Here is a 22,974-nt window from a genome sequence, read left to right on the forward strand (position 1 = left end):
TGTCCCACCCATACTTGTAAATTAGAAAAGTCACGAGAATAGCGATTTGCAATATCAGTAGATATATCGCACCTACGCCTGAAATATAAACAGGCCTCCGGGACATATCCCACACCTACCAGTTCTTACAGACAGGTCTCGCAGATATAGCGCTACCTTTCGGTCGATTTACGTGTATAGTAAGTTATGGGATAGTTCACGAAAGCGTTCATCACGTTGTAGAGGGCGACATAAGTTATTTCTAACCCCATCTGTCGTCATATCTAGTCTGATTGAAAACACACACCAACTTTGATTAGTTCTTTTCATTCGTATTAGGGAATTCGGAAATATTGATAACGATGCTGGTTATGCAACTATAAATCTGGCAAATTTCCATTACAACGTGCAATTATTTACAAAATACTTAAAATCAAAGCAAAGCTGCATGTGAAGTAATAATCAATTCCCAAAAAGAAATGACATCACGTGACAGGGAGCCAGACGACAAAGACCAGTTACTGAACGGTATGGCTCTTCCCAAGGATAGGCTTAGCTTTTCCGAATTTTCCATAGATAAACACAACGTGTACATACGAATTTCTGTCAATATTTTAAGATGATTTCCTCCTATCTATCTCGTTTACTATGCGGAAGTTAATCACAATTGCCTGAAATATTGAACAAGCTAGAGGTGTCAAAAATTAATATTCCGTACAAAATACACGCAAAAGCTGCACAAGGGAGACAACTCGTATAAAAACACACACCGACAGGCCACATGTGATTGGTCGGATAGTCAGCAGTATTTACTGGAACACAGTCTCGTGACTCGTGTCACCTTAGTGAAAGCTGTCCGAGAAAGGAAGACGTAGATTGTTGTTCTCGGGTTACCAATGTCAGTGAGTTTACCACCAGACTCGGTAACCATACAGAAGTAATATCTAGTGAGCAGTGACTGGGCTGTTCACGGCGAGCCCAGATAATCACCAGTAGCGTATGGCTTCCGACATATGGAAAGCCAGGATTAGTATTTGTTCACGAAAACTTGTGTACTTGATGAAAATTAGATCCTGCTCAGCAGAGTCCGTTGCAACTAGAGATGGTCAGCGAATGGTGTAAATGTCTGACCGGAGACTTAGTGACCCTCTCCGGCACCTGGTTACCATAGGCGATCGGAGATTTCGTGCTCCAACGATACCTGAAATTAATGACAGCAAAATATTGAATACAAATATTGCATTATATTATTACAATGTATTAAAAATAAAATGTGTTCCAAATATCGACACAAAATCTTCATATAAGAAGCCGAACAGATGTCATGCATGTGCTTTCTGATTCGTCCTTGACCTTGTTATCAACCTGCCTAAGTTCCCATTAGAGGTTGAGAAAATGGCGTCACCAACGTTTTCTAATTCGTTCTTTATCTAACCATGAACCTACTTATGTTTCACATTTAGAATACTGGTTCACGTTTATGCTTTCTGATTTGTCCTTGACCTTATCGTAAACCTACCTAAAAATGTACATTACTAGATAGGGTGAGATTAGTCATTTTCTAATTTGTCCTTGACCTTTGCATAAACATACCTATGTTCCCCATTAGAAGATAGGGGTGGAGTAATTGGTTACGCCCACGTTTTCTGGTTCGTCCTTGACCTTGTCTTCCAAGCCAGGGATAATTTTCACCATATCCTCCTTCTTCGCGTTACGCTTGAGGTAGAGCGTGACGCACACGATAGCAGTGGACTGTGAGGCGAGAAAGGCTAGTCCTACCAAGATAATGGACCAGCTGTACTGGTACTGAAAATGTCCGCCGTCAGGTTTGGCGTGGGAAGCCTCATCGTTAATGAATGTGATGTACAATATGATACCCACTGCCATACACAGACCTGTAACCAAATTACACCATGTGATCAAAGAAATTTTTCATCACAGCTGACATGGTCAAGGTCATGGCATGACAAAAGGACAGGTCAAAATCAGATGTAGAAATGTAGATTCGTAGAAATAAGTCTAGGCCACTGTCTGGCACCAGACAAGCCAAGTCAAAATCAGACGTAGAAATGTAGATTCATAGAAATGAGTCTAGGTCACTGTCTGGCACCAGACAGGCCAAGTCAAAATCAGATGTCACTTTCTGGCACCAGAGAAGCCAAGTCAAAATCACATGAAGAAATGTAGATTAATAGAAATAAGTCTAGGTCACTTTCTGGCACCAGACAGGCCAAGTCAAAATCAGATGTAGAAATGTAGATTCATAGAAAAAAGTCTAGGTCACTATCTGGCACCAGAGAAGCCAAGTCAAAATTAGATGTAGAAATGTAGATTCATAGAAATAAGTCTAGGTCAGTGTCTGGCACCAGACAGGCCAAGTCAAAATCAGATGTAGAAATGTAGATTCATAGAAAAAAAGTCTAGGTCACTATCTGGCACCAGAGAAGCCAAGTCAAATTTAGATGTAGAAATGTAGATTCATATAAAAAAGTTTTGGTCACTATCTGGCACCAGAGAAGCCAAGTCAAAATCAGATGTCACTTTCTGGCACAAGAGAAGCCAAGTCAAAATCACATGAAGAAATGTAGATTAATAGAAATAAGTCTAGGTCACTTTCTGGCACCAGACAGGCCAAGTCAAAATCAGATGTAGAAATGTAGATTCATAGAAATGAGTCTAGGTCACTGTCTGGTACCAGACAGGCCAAGTCAAAATCAGATGTCACTTTCTGGCACCAGAGAAGCCAAGTCAAAATCACATGAAGAAATGTAGATTAATAGAAATAAGTCTAGGTCACTTTCTGGCACCAGACAGGCCAAGTCAAAATCAGATGTAGAAATGTAGATTCATAGTAAAAAGTCTAGGTCACTATCTGGCACCAGAGAAGCCAAGTCAAAATTAGATGTAGAAATGTAGATTCATAGAAATAAGTCTAGGTCACTGTCTGGCACCAGACAGGCCAAGTCAAAATCAGATGTAGAAATGTAGATTCATAGAAAAAAGTCTAGGTCACTATCTGGCACCAGAGAAGCCAAGTCAAATTTAGATGTAGAAATGTAGATTCATAGAAAAAAGTTTTGGTCACTATCTGGCACCAGAGAAGCCAAGTCAAAATCAGATGTCACTTTCTGGCACAAGAGAAGCCAAGTCAAAATCACATGAAGAAATGTAGATTCCTAGAAATAAGTCTAGGTCACTTTCTGGCAAGGCAACGATGAAGTCTTTGGTGAACTATTTTATTAATAAGGCTTAGTTTCCTGTTTCTGGTAGGGTATCAAAATGCAGATTCTGTCTTGTCCGCCTCAAGTAGTGCGCGTAAGACTCGTTAAGTAAATAAACTGATACATGTATAGTGTGAGTTGATGTAGACGCACTGGAGGGAGTAGATATATGCAGGAGATAAAAAAGGGCTAAAGTTTTAGATAATACGTATGGATATTGTCTTAACATGTGCGTCGCTTTTTGCGATTTGTGGAGGTTTTGACGAGAAGTGAGTTAGCGTACACAGTTAAGGCAACTTACGTAAAGTGTGTTAGAAAGTCTTGGCTGGTGTAGATACATACAGGAAACGGTTTATTCCGAATTCTGTGCCATTGATTAAGATAATAATTACATTTACTGCAAGGCAAACGATTCTGAGTATCTACACACAAAACACACCGTATCCCGCATATCTTACACAGACAGTATCAGGTGTAGAGGTGGAGATCCTTAAAGCACGGTGTAGGCTATTATCTGGCAAGGAAAGGTTTAAGTCAATGTCTGGCGTAGAAGCCAAGTTTTGCTACAAAGTATTAGGCGATCTGTGAAATGACAAATTTTAATATGGGCCTCTTGGAAATTGACATTTGACGGAGAAATGTACCCGTGGCTGAGAGTTATCAATAAAAATGAAAATAATATAAACGACAATGACAATTTAGGTCTGTCATGAAACGGAGACAAGTATTCTTTACTGCTTTATAAAACACATAGAATAGCTGTGCATGCTTGTTTTTAGCTTGTGCAAAATCAATCTTGGTTATTCGCCGTAAATTATTTAATTCTTAATTTGTTTCCTGAAAACGCGACTCAGACAAATATGGAGGACCAAATGAGTCGTTAATGAAAAAATAACGCATTCAGCTGGTTTGGTGTTCAAATACGACTTCTCTACGCTAGCGTCGCCTATATGTATGTCGGAGCCTATATATACTATTGGTAGTATAGATAATTACACTACACGTAGACGAACGACGCCAAAATATTAGGAACTCAATATACACGTAGTTCGTCCATGTTACACGTATGTGTTAGAATTCTCTGCATCACACAAGTAACACAGCAGACCCTTTAGGATGTGCGAGGAAACCCATTTTTAAATATGGTGATGCATACAGAGGAAAATTAAAATCCTGCATTATTTATAACGTGCATTTGTCAATGGTCGTGGTGAATAAAAATGGTTTGGTTCCATGTGTTCCCTAATGGTTATTGCAAAAAGTTATTAATAGCGTCGAACAGCAGACAATAGAATAAATGATGAAAGCTGCATTGTGGCACAGCATAATATTCATTTATATGGGGTAAGCATGTGTTTGTTTCTGATATTGTCCGCGTGTTTTGTTACTCACCTTGACCATGTGTTTTGTTACTGGCCCTGACCACGTGTTTTGTTACTGACCTTGACCACGTGTTTTGTTACTGATCTTTACCACGTGTTTTGTTACTGACCTTGTCCACGTGTTTTGTTACTGACCTTGTCCACGTGTTTTGTTACTGACCTTGACCACGTGTTTTGCAACGACCTTGACCACGTGTTTTATAACTGATACTCTCTGCGTGTTTTGTTACTGATCTTGACCACGTGTTTTATAACTGATACTGTCTGCGTGTTTTGTTACTGATCTTGTCCGCGTGTTTTGGTACTGACATAGTTACTGACCCTCTCCGCGACTCTCATTTAGACCTTGACCACGTGTTTTGTTTCTTACCTTGACCACGTGTTTTGTTTCTTACCTTGACCATATGTTTGTTACGGACCTTTCTGCGAGTTTTATGACTGACTTCGACTACGTGTCTTCTTACTGACCTTGACCACTAGTTTTGTTACTGACCTTGAAGTATGGAGAGCACAGCGGAGATAATGGCCTTGACATTGCGCTGCAGGGTGCCCAACACACTAAACACACCGGAGCACAAGGCTAGCACTAAACTGGTAACAAAGAAAGGTGTGGCACCCATCTGAGCTTCTGAAACAAGACAATGATGGTAGACCACGTGAGTGTATCTGATATCAAATTTATATGTTACTTATACATACGCTTTTATTTCTGCGGAGACAACAGACAACTTTCACATGTGTTACATGAGGCCCTATACGTGGACTGGTAGTCATGGTGAGGAGTTGTTAGGGCCCTATACGTGGACTGGTAGTCATGGTGAAGAGTTGTTAGGGAGTTTCTTGAAAGGGGAGGGGGCTACATATATCTCTAATCTTCGATTTTTAAAGAGGGCGGCTATTTTTAATGTTTTGTTTTAAAAGAGTTTATTTCGATACAGATATTTTCTTACGACTCTTATTTTTCAAAAAACAAACCGTAAATAATGTTGATGCTGGACCACGTTTTCTATTAGTTTTGTCCTCGATTGTCTTCATTTGCCCTAGTTTGTCATCACTTGGTCAAAATCGTATATAATGTTGATGCTGGACCACGCTTTCTATTAGTTTTGTCCTCGATTGTCTTCATTTGCCCTAGTTTGTCATCACTTGGTCAAAATCGTATATAATGTTGATGCTGGACCACGTTTTCTATTAGTTTTGTCCTCGATTGTCTTCATTTGCCCTAGTTTGTCATCACTTGGTCAAAATCGTATATAATGTTGATGCTGGACCACGTTTTCTATTAGTTTTGTCCTCGATTGTCTTCATTTGCCCTAGTTTGTCATCACTTGGTCAAAATCGTATATAATGTTGATGCTGGACCACGTTTTCTATTAGTTTTGTCCTCGATTGTCTTCATTTGCCCTAGTTTGTCATCACTTGGTCCAAATATTTGCCCCATTTGGCATCATTTGTCATCATGTTCAGGCAGTCAACACCTTGGGACTCCACGTCTCCCTCAGTCAACAACTTGGGAATCCACGTCTCCCTCAGTCAACACCTCGGGAGTCCACGTCTCCTGCAGTCAACACCCCGGGAGTCCACAACTCCCGCAGTCAACACCTCGGGACGGGACTCCATGTCTCCCTCAGTAAACACCTCGGAACTCCACGTCTCCCTCAGCCAACAACTTGGGAATCCACGTCTCCCTCAGTCAACACCTCGGGAGTCCACGTCTCCTGCAGTCAACACCCCGGGACTCCACGGCTCCCGCAGTCAACACCTCGGGACTCCACGTCTCCCTCAGTCAACATCTCGAGACTCCACGCCCCCCGCAGTCAACACCTCGGGACGGGACTCCACGTCTCCCTCAGTCAACACCCCGGGACACCGCGTCTCCCACAGTCAACACCTTGGGAGTCCGCGTCTCCCTCAGTCAACACCCCGGGAATCCACGGCTCCCGCAGTCAACACCTCGGGTCTCCACGTTTTCCGTAGTGAACACTTCGGGACTCCACGTCTCCCGCAGTCAACACCTCGGGTCTCCACGTCTCCAGCAGTCAACTTCTCGGGACTCCACGTCCCCCGCAGTCGACACCTCGGGACACCACGTCTCCCTCAGTCAACACCCCGGGACACCGCGTCTCCCACAGTCAACACCTTGGGAGTCCGCGTCTCCCTCAGTCAACACCCCGGGAATCCACGGCTCCCGCAGTCAACACCTCGGGTCTTCACGTTTTCCGCAGTCAACACCTTGGGAGTCCGCGTCTCCCTCAGTCAACACCCCGGGAATCCACGTCTCCAGCAGTCAACTTCTCGGGACACCACGTCCCTCGCAGTCGAAACCTCGGGACTCCACGTCTCCCTCAGTCAACACCCCGGGACACCGCGTCTCCCACAGTCAACACCTTGGGAGTCCGCGTCTCCTGCAGTCAACACCCCGGGAATCCACGGCTCCCGCAGTCAACACCTCGGGTCTCCACGTTTTCCGCAGTGAACACTTCGGGACTCCACGTCTCCCGCAGTCAACACCTCGGGACTCCACGTCCCCCGCAGTCAATACCTCGGGACTCCACGTTTCCCGCAGTTAACGCCTCGGGACTCCACGTTTCCCTCAGTCAACACATCGGGACTCCACGCCTCCCTCAGTCAACACATCGGGTTACCACGTCTCCCTCAGTTAACTCCCGGGCTCACATCTAGTATATCTATTTTAGTATATATATATATAGTATCCTATAAAATATCCTCCAGAAACGACTCTAAATGTTATGAGGTGCGATACAAATGCACCGTCGACAGTTACTGAGTAGTAAGGAGATTTTTTTGTGTAATTGACATTTGTTGATCTTATTTCAGAATACAATTGATGTCCTATATTATCTACATGTTATAATGAAATGTTATTGAACCTAGAAAAATGACTCAAAGAAACAGTGACCAAAACAAGTGATGAAATGATTTAGACGTGAAGAAAGTGAAGAAACGAAATAACTAATTAGACGATAATCACCTCTCACAAGTATCATAAGTAACCGGTCACATTCCTACTTCTATCTTAAGTGTGTCGTGTAATCCATTAACTTAACCAGTCACAATATCCTGTCTTTAGTGTGTCGTGTAATCCATTAACATTACCAGTCAAACTCTCCCATCTTTATTCTGTCGTGTAATCCATTAACATTACCAGTCAAACTCTCCCATCTTTATTCTGTCGTGTAATCCATTAACATTACCAGTCACACTCTCCTATCTTTAGTGTGACGTGTAATCCATTAACATTACCAGTCACACTCTCCTATCTTTAGTGTGTCGTGTAATCCATTAACATTACCAGTCAAACTCTCCCATCTTTATTCTGTCGTGTAATCCATTAACATTACCAGTCACACTCTCCTATCTTTAGTGTGTCGTGTAATCCATTAACTGAACCAGTCACACTCTCCTATCTTTAGTGTGTCGTGTAATCCATTAACTTAACTAGTCACAATATTCTGTCTTTAGTGTGACGTGTAATCAATTAACATTACCAGTCACAATATCCTATCTTTAGTGTGACGTGTAATCAATTAACATTACCAGTCACACTCTCCTATCTTTATTCTGTCGTGTAATCCATTAAAATTACCAGTCACACTCTCCTATCTTTATTCTGTCGTGTAATCCATTACATTTACCGGTCGCACTCTCCTGTCTTTAATGTGTCGTGTAATCCATTAACTTAACCATTCACAATATTCTGTCTTTAGTGTGACGTGTAATCCATTAACATTACCAGTCACCCTCTCCTATCTTTATTCTGTCGTGTAATCCATTAACATTACCAGTCACACTCTCCTATCTTTATTCTGTCGTGTAATCCATTACATTTACCGGTCGCACTCTCCTATCTTTAGTGTGACGTGTAATCCATTAACTTAACCATTCACAATATTCTGTCTTTAGTGTGACGTGTAATCCATCAACATTACCAGTCACCCTCTCCTATCTTTATTCTGTCGTGTAATTCATTAACATCACCAGTCACACTCTCCTATCTTTATTCTGTCGAGTAATCCATTAACATTACCAGTCACACTCTCCTATCTTTAGTGTGACGTGTAATCCATTAACTTAACCATTCACACTCTCCTATCTTTAGTGTGACGTGTAATCCATTAACTGATCTAGTCACACTCTCCCACCTTTATTCTGTCGTGTAATCCATTAACTTAACCAGTCACACTCTCCTTTCTTTAGTGTGACGTGTAATCCATTAACTGAACTAGTCACACTCTACTATCTTTAGTGTGACGTGTAATCCATTAACTTAACCAGTCACACTCTCCTTTCTTTAGTGTGACGTGTAATCCATTAACTGAACTAGTCACACTCTCCTATCTTTATTCTGTCGTGTAATCCATTAACTTAACCAGTCACACTCTCCTATCTTTAGTGTGACGTGTAATCCATTAACTGAACTAGTCACACTCTCCCATCTTTATTCTGTCGTGTAATCCATTAACATTACCAGTCACACTCTCCCATCTTTAATGTGTCGTGTAATCCATTAACATTAACAGTCACACTCTCCTGTCTTTAGTGTGTTGTGTAATCCATTAACTGAACTAGTCACACTCTCCTATCTTTAGTGTGTCGTGTAATCCATTAACTTAACCAGTCACACTCTCCTATCTTTATTCTGTCGTGTAATCCATTAACATTACCAGTCACACTCTCCTATCTTTAGTGTGTCGTGTAATCCATTAACATTACCAGTCACACTCTCCTATCTTTAGTGTGACGTGTAATCCATTAACTTAACCAGTCACACTCTCCCATCTTTAATGTGTCGTGTAATCAATTAAATAAATAATACATACTCTCACATCTATAGTGTGCCAGATTCATAATAATAAATTGCCCTCCTTTCTATTGTGTGTCGTGAAACCAATTAATTTAACAGACAGTACTCACCATTCTATGGTGGTTCTGTAACCTATTAGCTCAAACGACACTCTCCTACCTAAGCTGTGTGGTGCTACAAATTAATTTAACAAGCCACGCTCTCCTCTCTACGGTGTGCTGTACAATCATTAATTGAACAAGGAACACTTTCTTTCCTTTATAAGCTGTGTCGTGAAATCCATTGATTCAACAGGCAGCAGTCTCATTTCTACTGTCTCTTATGACCCGTTAATTTTACAAGCAACACTCTCCTGTTTATAGTGTGTCGTGAAACCCATTAATTTAAGAGGCAGCACTCTCCTTTCCATCGTGTTCCGTGTAACCCATTCATTTAAATCGCAGCACCTTTTTTTCTTTTGTGTTTTTGTGAAACCAATTAACATTCAAAAACACACTCTCCTATTTATGGTGTGTCGTGGAACCCGCGTGTTTATTAAGCAGTACCCTCTTCTCTTTTGTGTGGATACTCATTCTATTATTGTATCACACCTTAATATCGGATTTTCAATTTCTAAATACCAATTTCAAAATAAATAAATAAACATTTCAAAAATACGACAGAAAAAAATTGTAACAAAAACTTCAAATACCTGCAATGGAAGTAGAGATTGGTTGATCATCTTGGCGGGTTCGATGTAGATCGATGGTGTATTCCAAGGCGATACAGTCGTAGGTTTGGGAGATATTCCCTGTAAAATATAGTTTATATCACCGTTATATCACCATTATATCAAAGTTATATCACCATTATATCACCGTTTTATCACCGTTATATCACCATTATATCACCGTTAAACAGTCGAAGGTTTGGGAGATATTCCCTGTAAAATATAGGTAATACTACCGTTATATCACAATTACATAACCTTTATACAGTCGTAGGTTTGGGAGATATTCCCTGTAAAATATAGTTTATATCACCGTTATATCACCGTTATATCACCATTATATCACCGTTAAACAGTCGAAGGTTTGGGAGATATTCCCTGTAAAATATAGGTTATACTACCGTTATATCACCGTTATACCGTCGTAGGTTTGGGAGATATTCCCTGCAAAATATAGGTTATATCATCGTTATATCACCATTATATCACCATTATATCACCGTTAAACAGTTGAAGGTTTGGGAGATATTCCCTGTAAAATATAGGTTATACTACCGTTATACAGTTGTAGACGAGGGTGATGTTCTCCGTCTGTGTAATATTACCATTATATAGTTGTAGGTGAGGGTGATGTTCTGTGTAGGTTATATTACCGTTATACAGTTGTAGGTGAGGGTGATGTTCTCCGTCTGTGTAATATTACCATTATATAGTTGTAGACGAGGGTGATGTTCTGTGTAGGTTATATTACCGTTATACAGTTGTAGACGAGGGTGATGTTCTGTGTAGTTTATATTACCGTTATACAGTTGTAGGTGAGGGTGATATACTGTGTCAATGTAGGTTATATTAACGTTATACATTTGTAGACGAGGGTGATGTTCTCTGTCTATGTAATATTACCATTATACAGTTGTAGGTGAGTGTGATGTTCTGTGTCAACGTAGGTTATATTACCGTTATACGGTTGTAGGTGAGAGTGATGTTCTGTGTAGGTTATATTACCGTTATACAGTTGTACAAGAGGGTGATGTTCTGTGTAGATTATATTACCATTATACAGTTGTACACGAGGGTGATGTTCTGTGTAGGTTATATTACCGTGATGTTTTGTGTAGGTTATATTACCGTTATACAGTTGTAGACGAGGGTGAAGTTCTGTGTCAATGTAGGTTATATTACCGTTATACGGTTGTAGGTGAGAGTGATGTTCTGTGTAGGTTAAATTACCGTTATACAGTTGTAAACGAGGGTGATGTTCTGTGTCAATTACCGTTATATAAACGAGGGTGATGTTCTGTGTCAATGTAGGTTATATTACCGTTATGCAGTTTTACACGAGAGTGATGTTCTGTATCAATGTATGCTATATCATTGTTATACAGTTGTAGACGAGGGTGAAGTTTTGTGTAGGTTATATTATGTTCTGTTATACAGTCTACTGTAGATACAGGGTGAATGTTCTGTGATTACCATTATCAATGTAGGTTAGATTATTACCGTTATACAGTTGTAAACGAGGGTGATGTTCTGTGTAGGATATATTACCGTTATACAGTTGTAGACGAGGGTGATGTTCTGTGTAAGTTATATTACCGTTATACAGTTGTAGGTGAGGGTGATGTTCGTTATACAGTTGTAAACGAGGGTGATGTTCTGTGTCAATGTAGGTTATATTACCGTTATACAGTTATAGTCGAGAGTGATGTTCTGTGTCAATGTAGCTTATATTGCCGTTATACAGTTGTAGATTATATACCGTTATACGAGGTTCTGTGTATGTTATATTACCGTTACAGTTGTGGACGAGGATGTTCTGTGTAGGTTATATTATATTATACAGTTGTGATACAGTTGTGTAGGTATATACCATTATACAGGGTGATGTTCTGTGTAGGATATATTACCGTTATACAGTTGTAGACGAGGGTGATGTTCTGTGTAGGATATATTACCGTTATACAGTTGTAGACGAGGGTGATGTTCTGTGTAGGTTATATTACCGTTATACAGTTGTACACGAGGGTGATGTTCTGTGTAGATTATATTACCATTATACAGTTGTACACGAGGGTGATGTTCTGTGTAGATTATATTACCATTATACAGTTGTAGACGAGGGTGATGTTCTGTGTAGATTATATTACCATTATACAGTTGTAGGTTATATTATTATGAGGGTGATGTTCTGTGTAAATGTAGGTTATATTACGTTATACAGTTGTAAACGAGGGTATGTTCTTGTAGATATTACCGTTATACAGTTGTAGGTGAGGGTGATGTTCTGTGTAATGTAGGTATATATTACCGTTATACAGTTGAGGGTATGACTGAGAGTACCGTTATACATGTTCTGTGTAATGTAGGTTATATTACGTTATACAGTTGTTATATGTTCTGTGTAGGATAGTTGTGATGAGGGTTATGTTCTGTGTAGTGAGGATTATACAGTTGTAGACGAGGGTGATGTTCTGTGTAGGTTATATTACCGTTATACAGTTGTAGACGAGAGTGATGTTCTGTGTAGGGTATATTACCGTTATACAGTTGTGGACGAGGATGATGTTCTGTGTAGGTTATATTACCGTTATACAGTTGTAGGATTATATAACGAGGTGATGTTCTGTGTAGGATTATATTACACAGTTATACAGTCTGAGAGATTATATAACACAGTGTGATGTTCTGTGAGATATATATTACACAGTGTGATACAGTCTTGTAGGACGAGGTGATGTTCTGTGTAGATTATATTACACATTATACAGTTGTAGACGAGGGTGATGTTCTGTAGTAGATTATATTACCGTGTGATACGTCTTGTAGAGACACAGTGTGATGTCTCTGTAGAGATTATATTACACATTATACAGTTATAACACAGGGTGATGTTCTGTGTAGGATTATATACCGTTATACAGTTGTAGACGATATGTCTCTGTAGAGATTATATAACACAGTGTGATACGTCTCTGTAGAGATTATATAACACAGTGTGATGTTCTGTGTAGGTTATATAACACAGTGTATACAGTTGTAGATTATATAGCAGTGTGATGTTCTGTCTGTAGGTTATATTACACATTGTGTGATACAGTTCTCTGTAGAGATTATATACACACAGTGTGATACGTTCTGTGTAGAGATTATATAACACAGTGTGATGTCTCTGTTTTATTATTATACAGTTGTCTACGAGATTATATAACACATTGTGTGATACGTCTCTGTAGAGATTATATAACACAGTGTGATACGTCTCTGTAGATATTATATAACACAGTGTGATACGTCTCTGTGTAGATTATATAACACAGCGTGATACGTCTCTGTAGAGATTATATAACACAGTGTGATACGTCTCTGTAGAGATTATATAACACAGTGTGATACGTCTCTGTGTAGATTATATAACACAGCGTGATACGTCTCTGTAGAGATTATATAACACAGTGTGATACGTCTCTGTAGAGATTATATAACACAGTGTGATACGTCTCTGTAGAGATTATATAACACACAGTGTGATACGTCTCTGTGGAGATTATATAACACAGTGTGATACGTCTCTGTAGAGATTATATAACACAGCGTGATACGTCTCTGTAGAGATTATATAACACACAGTGTGATACGTCTCCGTTGAGATTATATAACACAGTGTGATACGTCTCTGTAGAGATTATATAACACAGTGTGATACGTCTCTGTAGAGATTATATAACACAGTGTGATACGTCTCTGTAGAGATTATATAACACAGTGTGATACGTCTCTGTAGAGATTATATAACACAGTGTGATACGTCTCTGTAGAGATTATATAACACAGTGTGATACGTCTCTGTAGAGATTATATAACACAGTGTGATACTGTAGAGATTATATAACACAGTGTGATACGTCTCTGTAGAGATTATATAACACAGTGTGATACGTCTCTGTAGAGATTATATAACACAGTGTGATACGTCTCTGTAGAGATTATATAACACAGTGTGATACGTCTCTGTAGAGATTATATAACACAGTGTGATACGTCTCTGTAGAGATTATATAACACAGTGTGATACGTCTCTGTAGAGATTATATAACACAGTGTGATACGTCTCTGTAGAGATTATATAACACAGTGTGATACGTCTCTGTAGAGATTATATAACACAGTGTGATACGTCTCTGTAGAGATTATATAACACAGTGTGATACGTCTCTGTAGAGATTATATAACACAGTGTGATACGTCTCTGTAGAGATTATATAACACAGTGTGATACGTCTCTGTAGAGATTATATAACACAGTGTGATACGTCTCTGTAGAGATTATATAACACAGTGTGATACGTCTCTGTAGAGATTATATAACACAGTGTGATACGTCTCTGTAGAGATTATATAACACAGTGTGATACGTCTCTGTAGAGATTATATAACACAGTGTGATACGTCTCTGTAGAGATTATATAACACAGTGTGATACGTCTCTGTAGAGATTATATAACACAGTGTGATACGTCTCTGTAGAGATTATATAACACAGTGTGATACGTCTCTGTAGAGATTATATAACACAGTGTGATACGTCTCTGTAGAGATTATATAACACAGTGTGATACGTCTCTGTAGAGATTATATAACACAGTGTGATACGTCTCTGTAGAGATTATATAACACAGTGTGATACGTCTCTGTAGAGATTATATAACACAGTGTGATACGTCTCTGTAGAGATTATATAACACAGTGTGATACGTCTCTGTAGAGATTATATAACACAGTGTGATACGTCTCTGTAGAGATTATATAACACAGTGTGATACGTCTCTGTAGAGATTATATAACACAGTGTGATACGTCTCTGTAGAGATTATATAACACAGTGTGATACGTCTCTGTAGAGATTATATAACACAGTGTGATACGTCTCTGTAGAGATTATATAACACAGTGTGATACGTCTCTGTAGAGATTATATAACACAGTGTGATACGTCTCTGTAGAGATTATATAACACAGTGTGATACGTCTCTGTAGAGATTATATAACACATTGTGTGATACGTCTCTGTAGAGATTATATAACACAGTGTGATACGTCTCTGTAGAGATTATATAACACAGTGTGATACGTCTCTGTAGAGATTATATAACACAGTGTGATACGTCTCTGTAGAGATTATATAACACAGTGTGATACGTCTCTGTAGAGATTATATAACACAGTGTGATACGTCTCTGTAGAGATTATATAACACAGTGTGATACGTCTCTGTAGAGATTATATAACACAGTGTGATACGTCTCTGTAGAGATTATATAACACAGTGTGATACGTCTCTGTAGAGATTATATAACACAGTGTGATACGTCTCTGTAGAGATTATATAACACAGTGTGATACGTCTCTGTAGAGATTATATAACACACAGTGTGATACGTCTCTGTAGAGATTATATAACACAGTGTGATACGTCTCTGTAGAGATTATATAACACAGTGTGATACGTCTCTGTAGAGATTATATAACACAGTGTGATACGTCTCTGTAGAGATTATATAACACAGTGTGATACGTCTCTGTAGAGATTATATAACACAGTGTGATACGTCTCTGTAGAGATTATATAACACAGTGTGATACGTCTCTGTAGAGATTATATAACACAGTGTGATACGTCTCTGTAGAGATTATATAACACAGTGTGATACGTCTCTGTAGAGATTATATAACACAGTGTGATACGTCTCTGTAGAGATTATATAACACAGTGTGATACGTCTCTGTAGAGATTATATAACACAGTGTGATACGTCTCTGTAGAGATTATATAACACAGTGTGATACGTCTCTGTAGAGATTATATAACACAGTGTGATACGTCTCTGTAGAGATTATATAACACAGTGTGATACGTCTCTGTAGAGATTATATAACACAGTGTGATACGTCTCTGTAGAGATTATATAACACAGTGTGATACGTCTCTGTAGAGATTATATAACACAGTGTGATACGTCTCTGTAGAGATTATATAACACAGTGTGATACGTCTCTGTAGAGATTATATAACACAGTGTGATACGTCTCTGTAGAGATTATATAACACAGTGTGATACGTCTCTATAGAGATTATATATCACACAGTGTGATACGTCTCTGTAGAGATTATATAACACAGTGTGATACGTCTCTGTAGAGATTATATAGCAGTGTGATACGTCTCTGTAGAGATTATATAGCAGTGTGATACGTCTCTGTAGATATTATATAACACAGTGTGATACGTCTCTGTGTAAATTATATAACACAGTGTAATACGTCTCTGTAGAGATTATATAACACAGTGTGATACGTCTCTGTAGAGATTATATAACACAGTGTGATACGTCTCTGTAGAGATTATATAACACAGTGTGATACGTCTCTGTAGAGATTATATAACACAGTGTGATACGTCTCTGTAGAGATTATATAACACAGTGTGATACGTCTCTGTAGAGATTATATAACACAGTGTGATACGTCTCTGTAGAGATTATATAACACAGTGTGATACGTCTCTGTAGAGATTATATAGCAGTGTAATACGTCTCTGTAGAGATTATATAACACATTGTGTGATACGTCTCTGTAGAGATTATATAGATATTATATAACACGTTATACAGTTGTAGACGAGGGTGATGTTCTGTGTAGGTTATATTACCGTTATACAGTTGTAGACGAGGGTGATGTTCTGTGTAGGTTATATTACCATTATACAGTTGTAGACGAGGGTGATGTTCTGTGTAGGTTATATTACCGTTATACAGTTGTAGACGAGGGTGATGTTCTGTGTAGGTTATATTACCGTTATACAGTTGTAGACGAGGGTGATGTTCTGTGTAGGTTATATTACCGTTATACAGTTGTAGACGAGGGTGATGTTCTGTGTAGGTTATATTACCGTTATACAGTTGTAGACGAGGGTGATGTTCTGTGTAGGTTATATTACCGTTATACAGTTGTAGACGAGAGTGAGGGTGATGTATCTGTGTGATGTTCTGTGTAGGTTATATTACCGTTATACAGTTGTAGACGGTGATGTTCTGTGTAGGTTATATTGATACAGTTGTCTGTGTAGGTTATATTACCGTTATACAGTTGTAGACGAGGGTGATGTTCTGTGTAGGTTATATTACCGTTATACAGTTGTAGAAGAGGGTGATGTTCTGTGTCAATATAAGTTATATTACCGTTATACAGTTGTACCGTTATACAGTTGTAGACGAGGGTGATGTTCTGTGTAAGTTATATTACCGTTATACAGTTGTAGACGAGGGTGATGTTCTGTGTAGGTTATATTACCGTTATACAGTTGTAGGTGAGATGTTCTGTGTAGGTTATATTACCGGTGAGACGAGGGTGATGTTCTGTGTGATGTTATACAGTTGTAGACGAGGGTGATGTTCTGTGTAGGTTATATTACCGTTATACAGTTGTAGACGAGGGTGATGTTCTGTGTAGGTTATATTACCGTTATACAGTTGTAGACGAGGGTGATGTTCTGTGTAGGTTATATTACCGTTATACAGTTGTAGACGAGGGTGATGTTCTGTGTAGGTTATATTACCGTTAAAATGTAGGTTATATTACCGTTATACAGTTGTAGACGAGGGTGATGTTCTGTGTAGGTTATATTACCGTTATACAGTTGTAGACGAGGGTGATGTTCTGTGTAGGTTATATTACCGTTATACAGTTGTAGTCGAGGGTGATGTTCTGTGTAGGTTATATTACCGTTATACAGTTGTAGACGAGGGTGATGTAGGTTTACCGTTGTGTAGGTTATATTACCGTTATACAGTTGTAGACGAGGGTGATGTTCTGTGTGTCGTTATACGTAGGATATGTTCTGTGTAGGTTTTATTACCGTTATACAGTTGTATACGAGGGTGATGTTCTGTGTCAACGTAGGTTATATTACCATTATACAGTTGTACACGAGGGTGATGTTCTGTGTAGATTATATTACCATTATACAGTTGTAGACGAGGGTGATGTTCTGTGTAGATTATATTACCATTATACAGTTGTAGGTGAGGGTGATGTTCGGTGTAAATGTAGGTTATATTACCGTTATACAGTTGTAGGTGAGGGTGATGTTCTGTGTAATGTAGGTTATATTACCGTTATACAGTTGTAGGTGAGGGTGATGTTCTGTGTATGTTATATTACCGTTATACAGTTGTAGATGAGGGTTATGTTCTGTGTCTGTGTAATATTACCATTATACAGTTGTAGACTAGGGTGATGTTCTGTGTAGGTTATATTACCATTATATAGTTGTAGACGAGGGTTATGTTCTGTGTCTGTGTAATATTACCATTATACAATTGTAGACTAGGGTGATGTTCTGTGTAAGTTATATTACCATTATACAGTTGTAGACGAGGGTGATGTTCTGTGTAGGTTATATTACCGTTATACAGTTGTAGGTGAGGGTGATGTTCTGTGTAGGGTATATTACCATTATACAGTTGTAGACGAGGGTGATGTTCTGTGTAGGTTATATTACCGTTATACAGTTGTAGACGAGGGTGATGTTCTGTGTAAGTTATATTACCATTATACAGTTGTAGGTGAGGGTGATGTTCTGTGTAGGTTATATTACCATTATATAGTTGTAGACGAGAGTGATGTTCTGTGTAGCTTATATTGCCGTTATACAGTTGTAGACGAGGGTGATGTTCATTGTAGGTTATATTACCATTATACAGTTGTAACGAGGGTGATGTTTTGTGTCAATGTAGGTTATATCACTGTTAAACAGTTGAAGGTGAGGGTGATGTTCTGTGTAGGTTATATTACCGTTATACAGTTGTAGACAAGAGTGATGTTCTGTGTAGGTTATATTACCGTTATACAGTTGTAGACGAGGGTGATGTTCTGTGTAGGTTATATTACCGTTATACAGTTGTAGACGAGAGTGATGTTCTGTGTCAATGTAGGTTATATTACCGTTATACAGTTGTAGACGAGGGTGATGTTCTGTGTAGGTTATATTACCGTTATACAGTTGTAGACGAGAGTGATGTTCTGTGTAGGTTATATTACCGTTATACAGTTGTAGACGAGGGTGATGTTCTGTGTAGGTTATATTACCGTTATACAGTTGTAGACGAGGGTGATGTTCTGTGTAGGTTATATTACCGTTATACAGTTGTAGACGAGGGTGATGTTCTGTGTCAATGTAGGTTATATTACCGTTATACAGTTGTGGACGAGGGTGATGTTCTGTGTAGGTTATATTACCGTTATACAGTTGTAGACGAGGGTGATGTTCTGTGTAGGTTATATTACCGTTATACAGTTGTAGACGAGGGTGATGTTCTGTGTAGGTTATATTGTTATACAGTTGTGTATATTACCGTTATACAGTTGTAGGTGAGGGTGATGTTCTGTGTAGGTTATATTACCGTTATACAGTTGTAGGTGAGGGTGATGTTTGGTGTAAATGTAGGTTATATTACCGTTATACAGTTGTAGACGAGGGTGATGTTCTGTGTAAGTTATATTACCGTTATACAGTTGTAGACGAGGGTGATGTTCTGTGTAGGTTATATTACCGTTATACAGTTGTAGACGAGGGTGATGTTCTGTGTAGGTTATATTACCGTTATACAGTTGTAGACGAGGGTGATGTTCTGTGTAGGTTATATTACCGTTATACAGTTGTAGACGAGGGGGTGAAGTTCTGTGTCAATGTAGGTTTTATTACCGTTATACAGTTGTATACGAGGGTGATGTTCTGTGTAGGTTATATTACCGTTATACAGTTGTAGACGAGGGTGATGTTCTGTGTAGGTTATATTACCGTTATACAGTTGTAAACGAGGGTGATGTTCTGTGTAGGATATATTACCGTTATACAGTTGTAGACGAGGGTGATGTTCTGTGTAGGTTATATTACCGTTATACAGTTGTAGACGAGGGTGATGTTCTGTGTAGGTTATATTACCGTTATACAGTTGTAGGTGAGGGTGATGTTCTGTGTAGGTTATATTACCGTTATACAGTTGTAGACGAGGGTGATGTTCTGTGTAGGTTATATTACCATTATACAGTTGTAGACGAGGGTGATGTTCTGTGTAGGTTATATTACCGTTATACAGTTGTAGGTGAGGGTGATGTTCTGTGTAGGTTATATTACCGTTATACAGTTGTAGGTGAGGGTGATGTTCTGTGTAGGTTATATTACCGTTATACAGTTGTAGGTGAGGGTGATGTTCTGTGTAGGTTATATTACCGTTATACAGTTGTAGACGAGGGTGATGTTCTGTGTAGGTTATATTACCGTTATACAGTTGTAGACGAGGGTGATGTTCTGTGTAGGTTATATTACCATTATACAGTTGTAGACGAGAGTGATGTTCTGTGTAGGTTATATTACCGTTATACAGTTGTAGGTGAGGGTGATGTTCTGTGTAGGTTATATTACCGTTATACAGTTGTAGGTGAGGGTGATGTTCTGTGTAGGTTATATTACCGTTATACAGTTGTAGACGAGGGTGATGTTCGGTTTAAATGTAGGTTATATTACCGATATACAGTTGTAGACGAGGGTGATGTTCTGTGTCAATAATGATGATAACCTCCATTTTGATCGGCAATTGAGCAACATACATATAATAGCTTCTCAAACATTAGTTCGTGAAAATCAGTTCATCGGATAAGTCAAAGGAATATTGGCACCCACCCGTGTAGGATCTTCTTCTGTCCTTATATTATTTGTATAATAATCACCCATTAAGTACTTCTCACTAACTATGATAAACGATACAATATCTTAGATGACTATGGTTGAACCAGGCGGGATACAATCAGGTACATAGGGAATCTAAGAATCATGTCTTTCTCAAGACAAAGCGAAAAGAAGTAGTAATAAAGAACAGACGGACGATGGAGAGACGGACGGAGCACGGACGGAGCACGGACGACAGTGATTGGACATTTGATGATGGTGATAACGCCGAGTCAAAGTATATATCTTTATCATGAATTGTACATTAGACGCATGCATTTTCTGGCAGACAAGATTAAGCGATTTATCTGATTGCTGGTGTTTAAATAGTCTTTGACTTACTGTACAGCATTGATTTTTCGAAGTTCAGAATAATATTTGAACAACATAGGGAATTGTATACCGAACCCTGTAGTCAATGTTACATTCCAGCTACTTCAACATCATATCTCATTTTTACAGATAGCAGAGAAGACGACATCTATATATTTAACTAGAGCACAATGATATATACCTATTGGCGGCGATCAAGCGTCTTAGTTAAATGTATGAGGACAGATATACAGGGTTCGCCTGGCGAATATTTCAATAATAAAAAAACACGTATACTGTCGACTGACGAAAGTAAGTACTTTGTTTGATATGTTTAATGTCGTGTTTATAGAAACATTCGCCAGGAGAACATTATAACTTATAATTTGCTTAGGGAGTGTTTCAAAAAATACAAGTATATATCAATGTAAAAAAATGCCACGCCTGACTTGGGTGTAATTTACAGTGTAACTTAATACTGATAACGATGTCTTATGTCATCTTATTACACAAGAAACAGTGTGAAATGACTAATTTCTGAACTGTATCACGTTACCATATGTGTAACAGAATAATTCTGATTTTAGTATCACCATTTGTTACCGTGTGCCAGTTAAATTTGCAAATTTGTACAACGTGCCAGTTTGTTACATTGTACAACTATTTTTGTATTTGAGACGTACTTGACAGAATATTGTCAATTTGTTACAAAGTTTGTTACATTGTACAACTATTTTTGTTACAATGTGAGACTCCTGAATAAGCTTGTTACATAGCCAGTTTGTACAACTATTTTTGTTACAATTTGAGACGTACTTGACAGAATAATCAATTTGTTACAACAGCCTACATTGTACAACATTTTTGTTACAATTTGAGACGTACTTGACAGAATAATGTCTATCAATTTGTTACAACGAGCCAGTTTGTTACATTGTACAACTATTTTTGTTACAATTTGAGACGTACTTGACAGAATTATGTCTATCAATTTGTTACAACGTGCCAGTTTGTTACATTGTACAACTATTTTTGTTACAATTTGAGACGTACTTGACAGAATAATGTCTATCAATTTGTTACAACGTACATTGTACAACTATTTTTGTTACAATTTGAGACGTACTTGACAGAATAATGTCTGTCAATTTGTTACAACGTGCCAGTTTGTTACATTGTACAACTATTTTTGTTACAATTTGAGACGTACTTGACAGAATAATGTCTGTCAATTTGTTACAACGAGCCAGTTTGTTACATTGTACAACTATTTTTGTTACAATTTGAGACGTACTTGACAGAATAATGTCTGTCAATTTGTTACAACGTGCCAGTTTGTTACATTGTACAACTATTTTTGTTACAATTTGAGACGTACTTGACAGAATAATGTCTGTCAATTTGTTACAACGAGCCAGTTTGTTACATTGTACAACTATTTTTGTTACAATTTGAGACGTACTTGACAGAATAATGTCTGTCAATTTGTTAGTTTGTTACATTGTACAACTAGTACTTGACAGAATAATGTCTGTCATTTGTTTGTTACATTGTACAACTATTTTTGTTACAATTTGAGACGTACTTGACAGAATAATGTCTGTCAATTTGTTACAACGAGCCAGTTTGTTACATTGTACAACTATTTTTGTTACAATTTGAGACGTACTTGACAGAATAATGTCTGTCAATTTGTTACAACGTGCCAGTTTGTTACATTGTACAACTATTTTTGTTACAATTTGAGACGTACTTGACAGAAT

At 38.3% G+C, this 22,974-nt stretch overlaps 1 protein-coding gene across 1 annotated transcript in view; it reads right to left on the bottom strand.

Moving 5' to 3' along the window:
* Positions 1 to 1,584: 1,584 nt before the first annotated feature.
* Positions 1,585 to 22,974, bottom strand: part of LOC132547424 (voltage-dependent calcium channel gamma-5 subunit-like) — a 35,726-nt gene continuing 14,336 nt past the window's right edge. The window contains exons 2-4 of the mRNA XM_060211180.1: positions 10,099 to 10,197; positions 5,076 to 5,210; positions 1,585 to 1,874 (exon numbers count right to left, since the gene is read on the bottom strand). Coding sequence (XP_060067163.1) covers positions 1,585 to 1,874; positions 5,076 to 5,210; positions 10,099 to 10,197 — 524 coding nt within the window. The remainder of the gene's footprint in view (positions 1,875 to 5,075; positions 5,211 to 10,098; positions 10,198 to 22,974) is intronic.

This window comes from Ylistrum balloti, unplaced genomic scaffold (genome assembly GCF_031769215.1).
Source record: "Ylistrum balloti isolate Yb309-2 unplaced genomic scaffold, AGI_CSIRO_Ybal_v1 Utg369954, whole genome shotgun sequence".
NCBI classification, from domain to species: domain Eukaryota; kingdom Metazoa; phylum Mollusca; class Bivalvia; order Pectinida; family Pectinidae; genus Ylistrum; species Ylistrum balloti.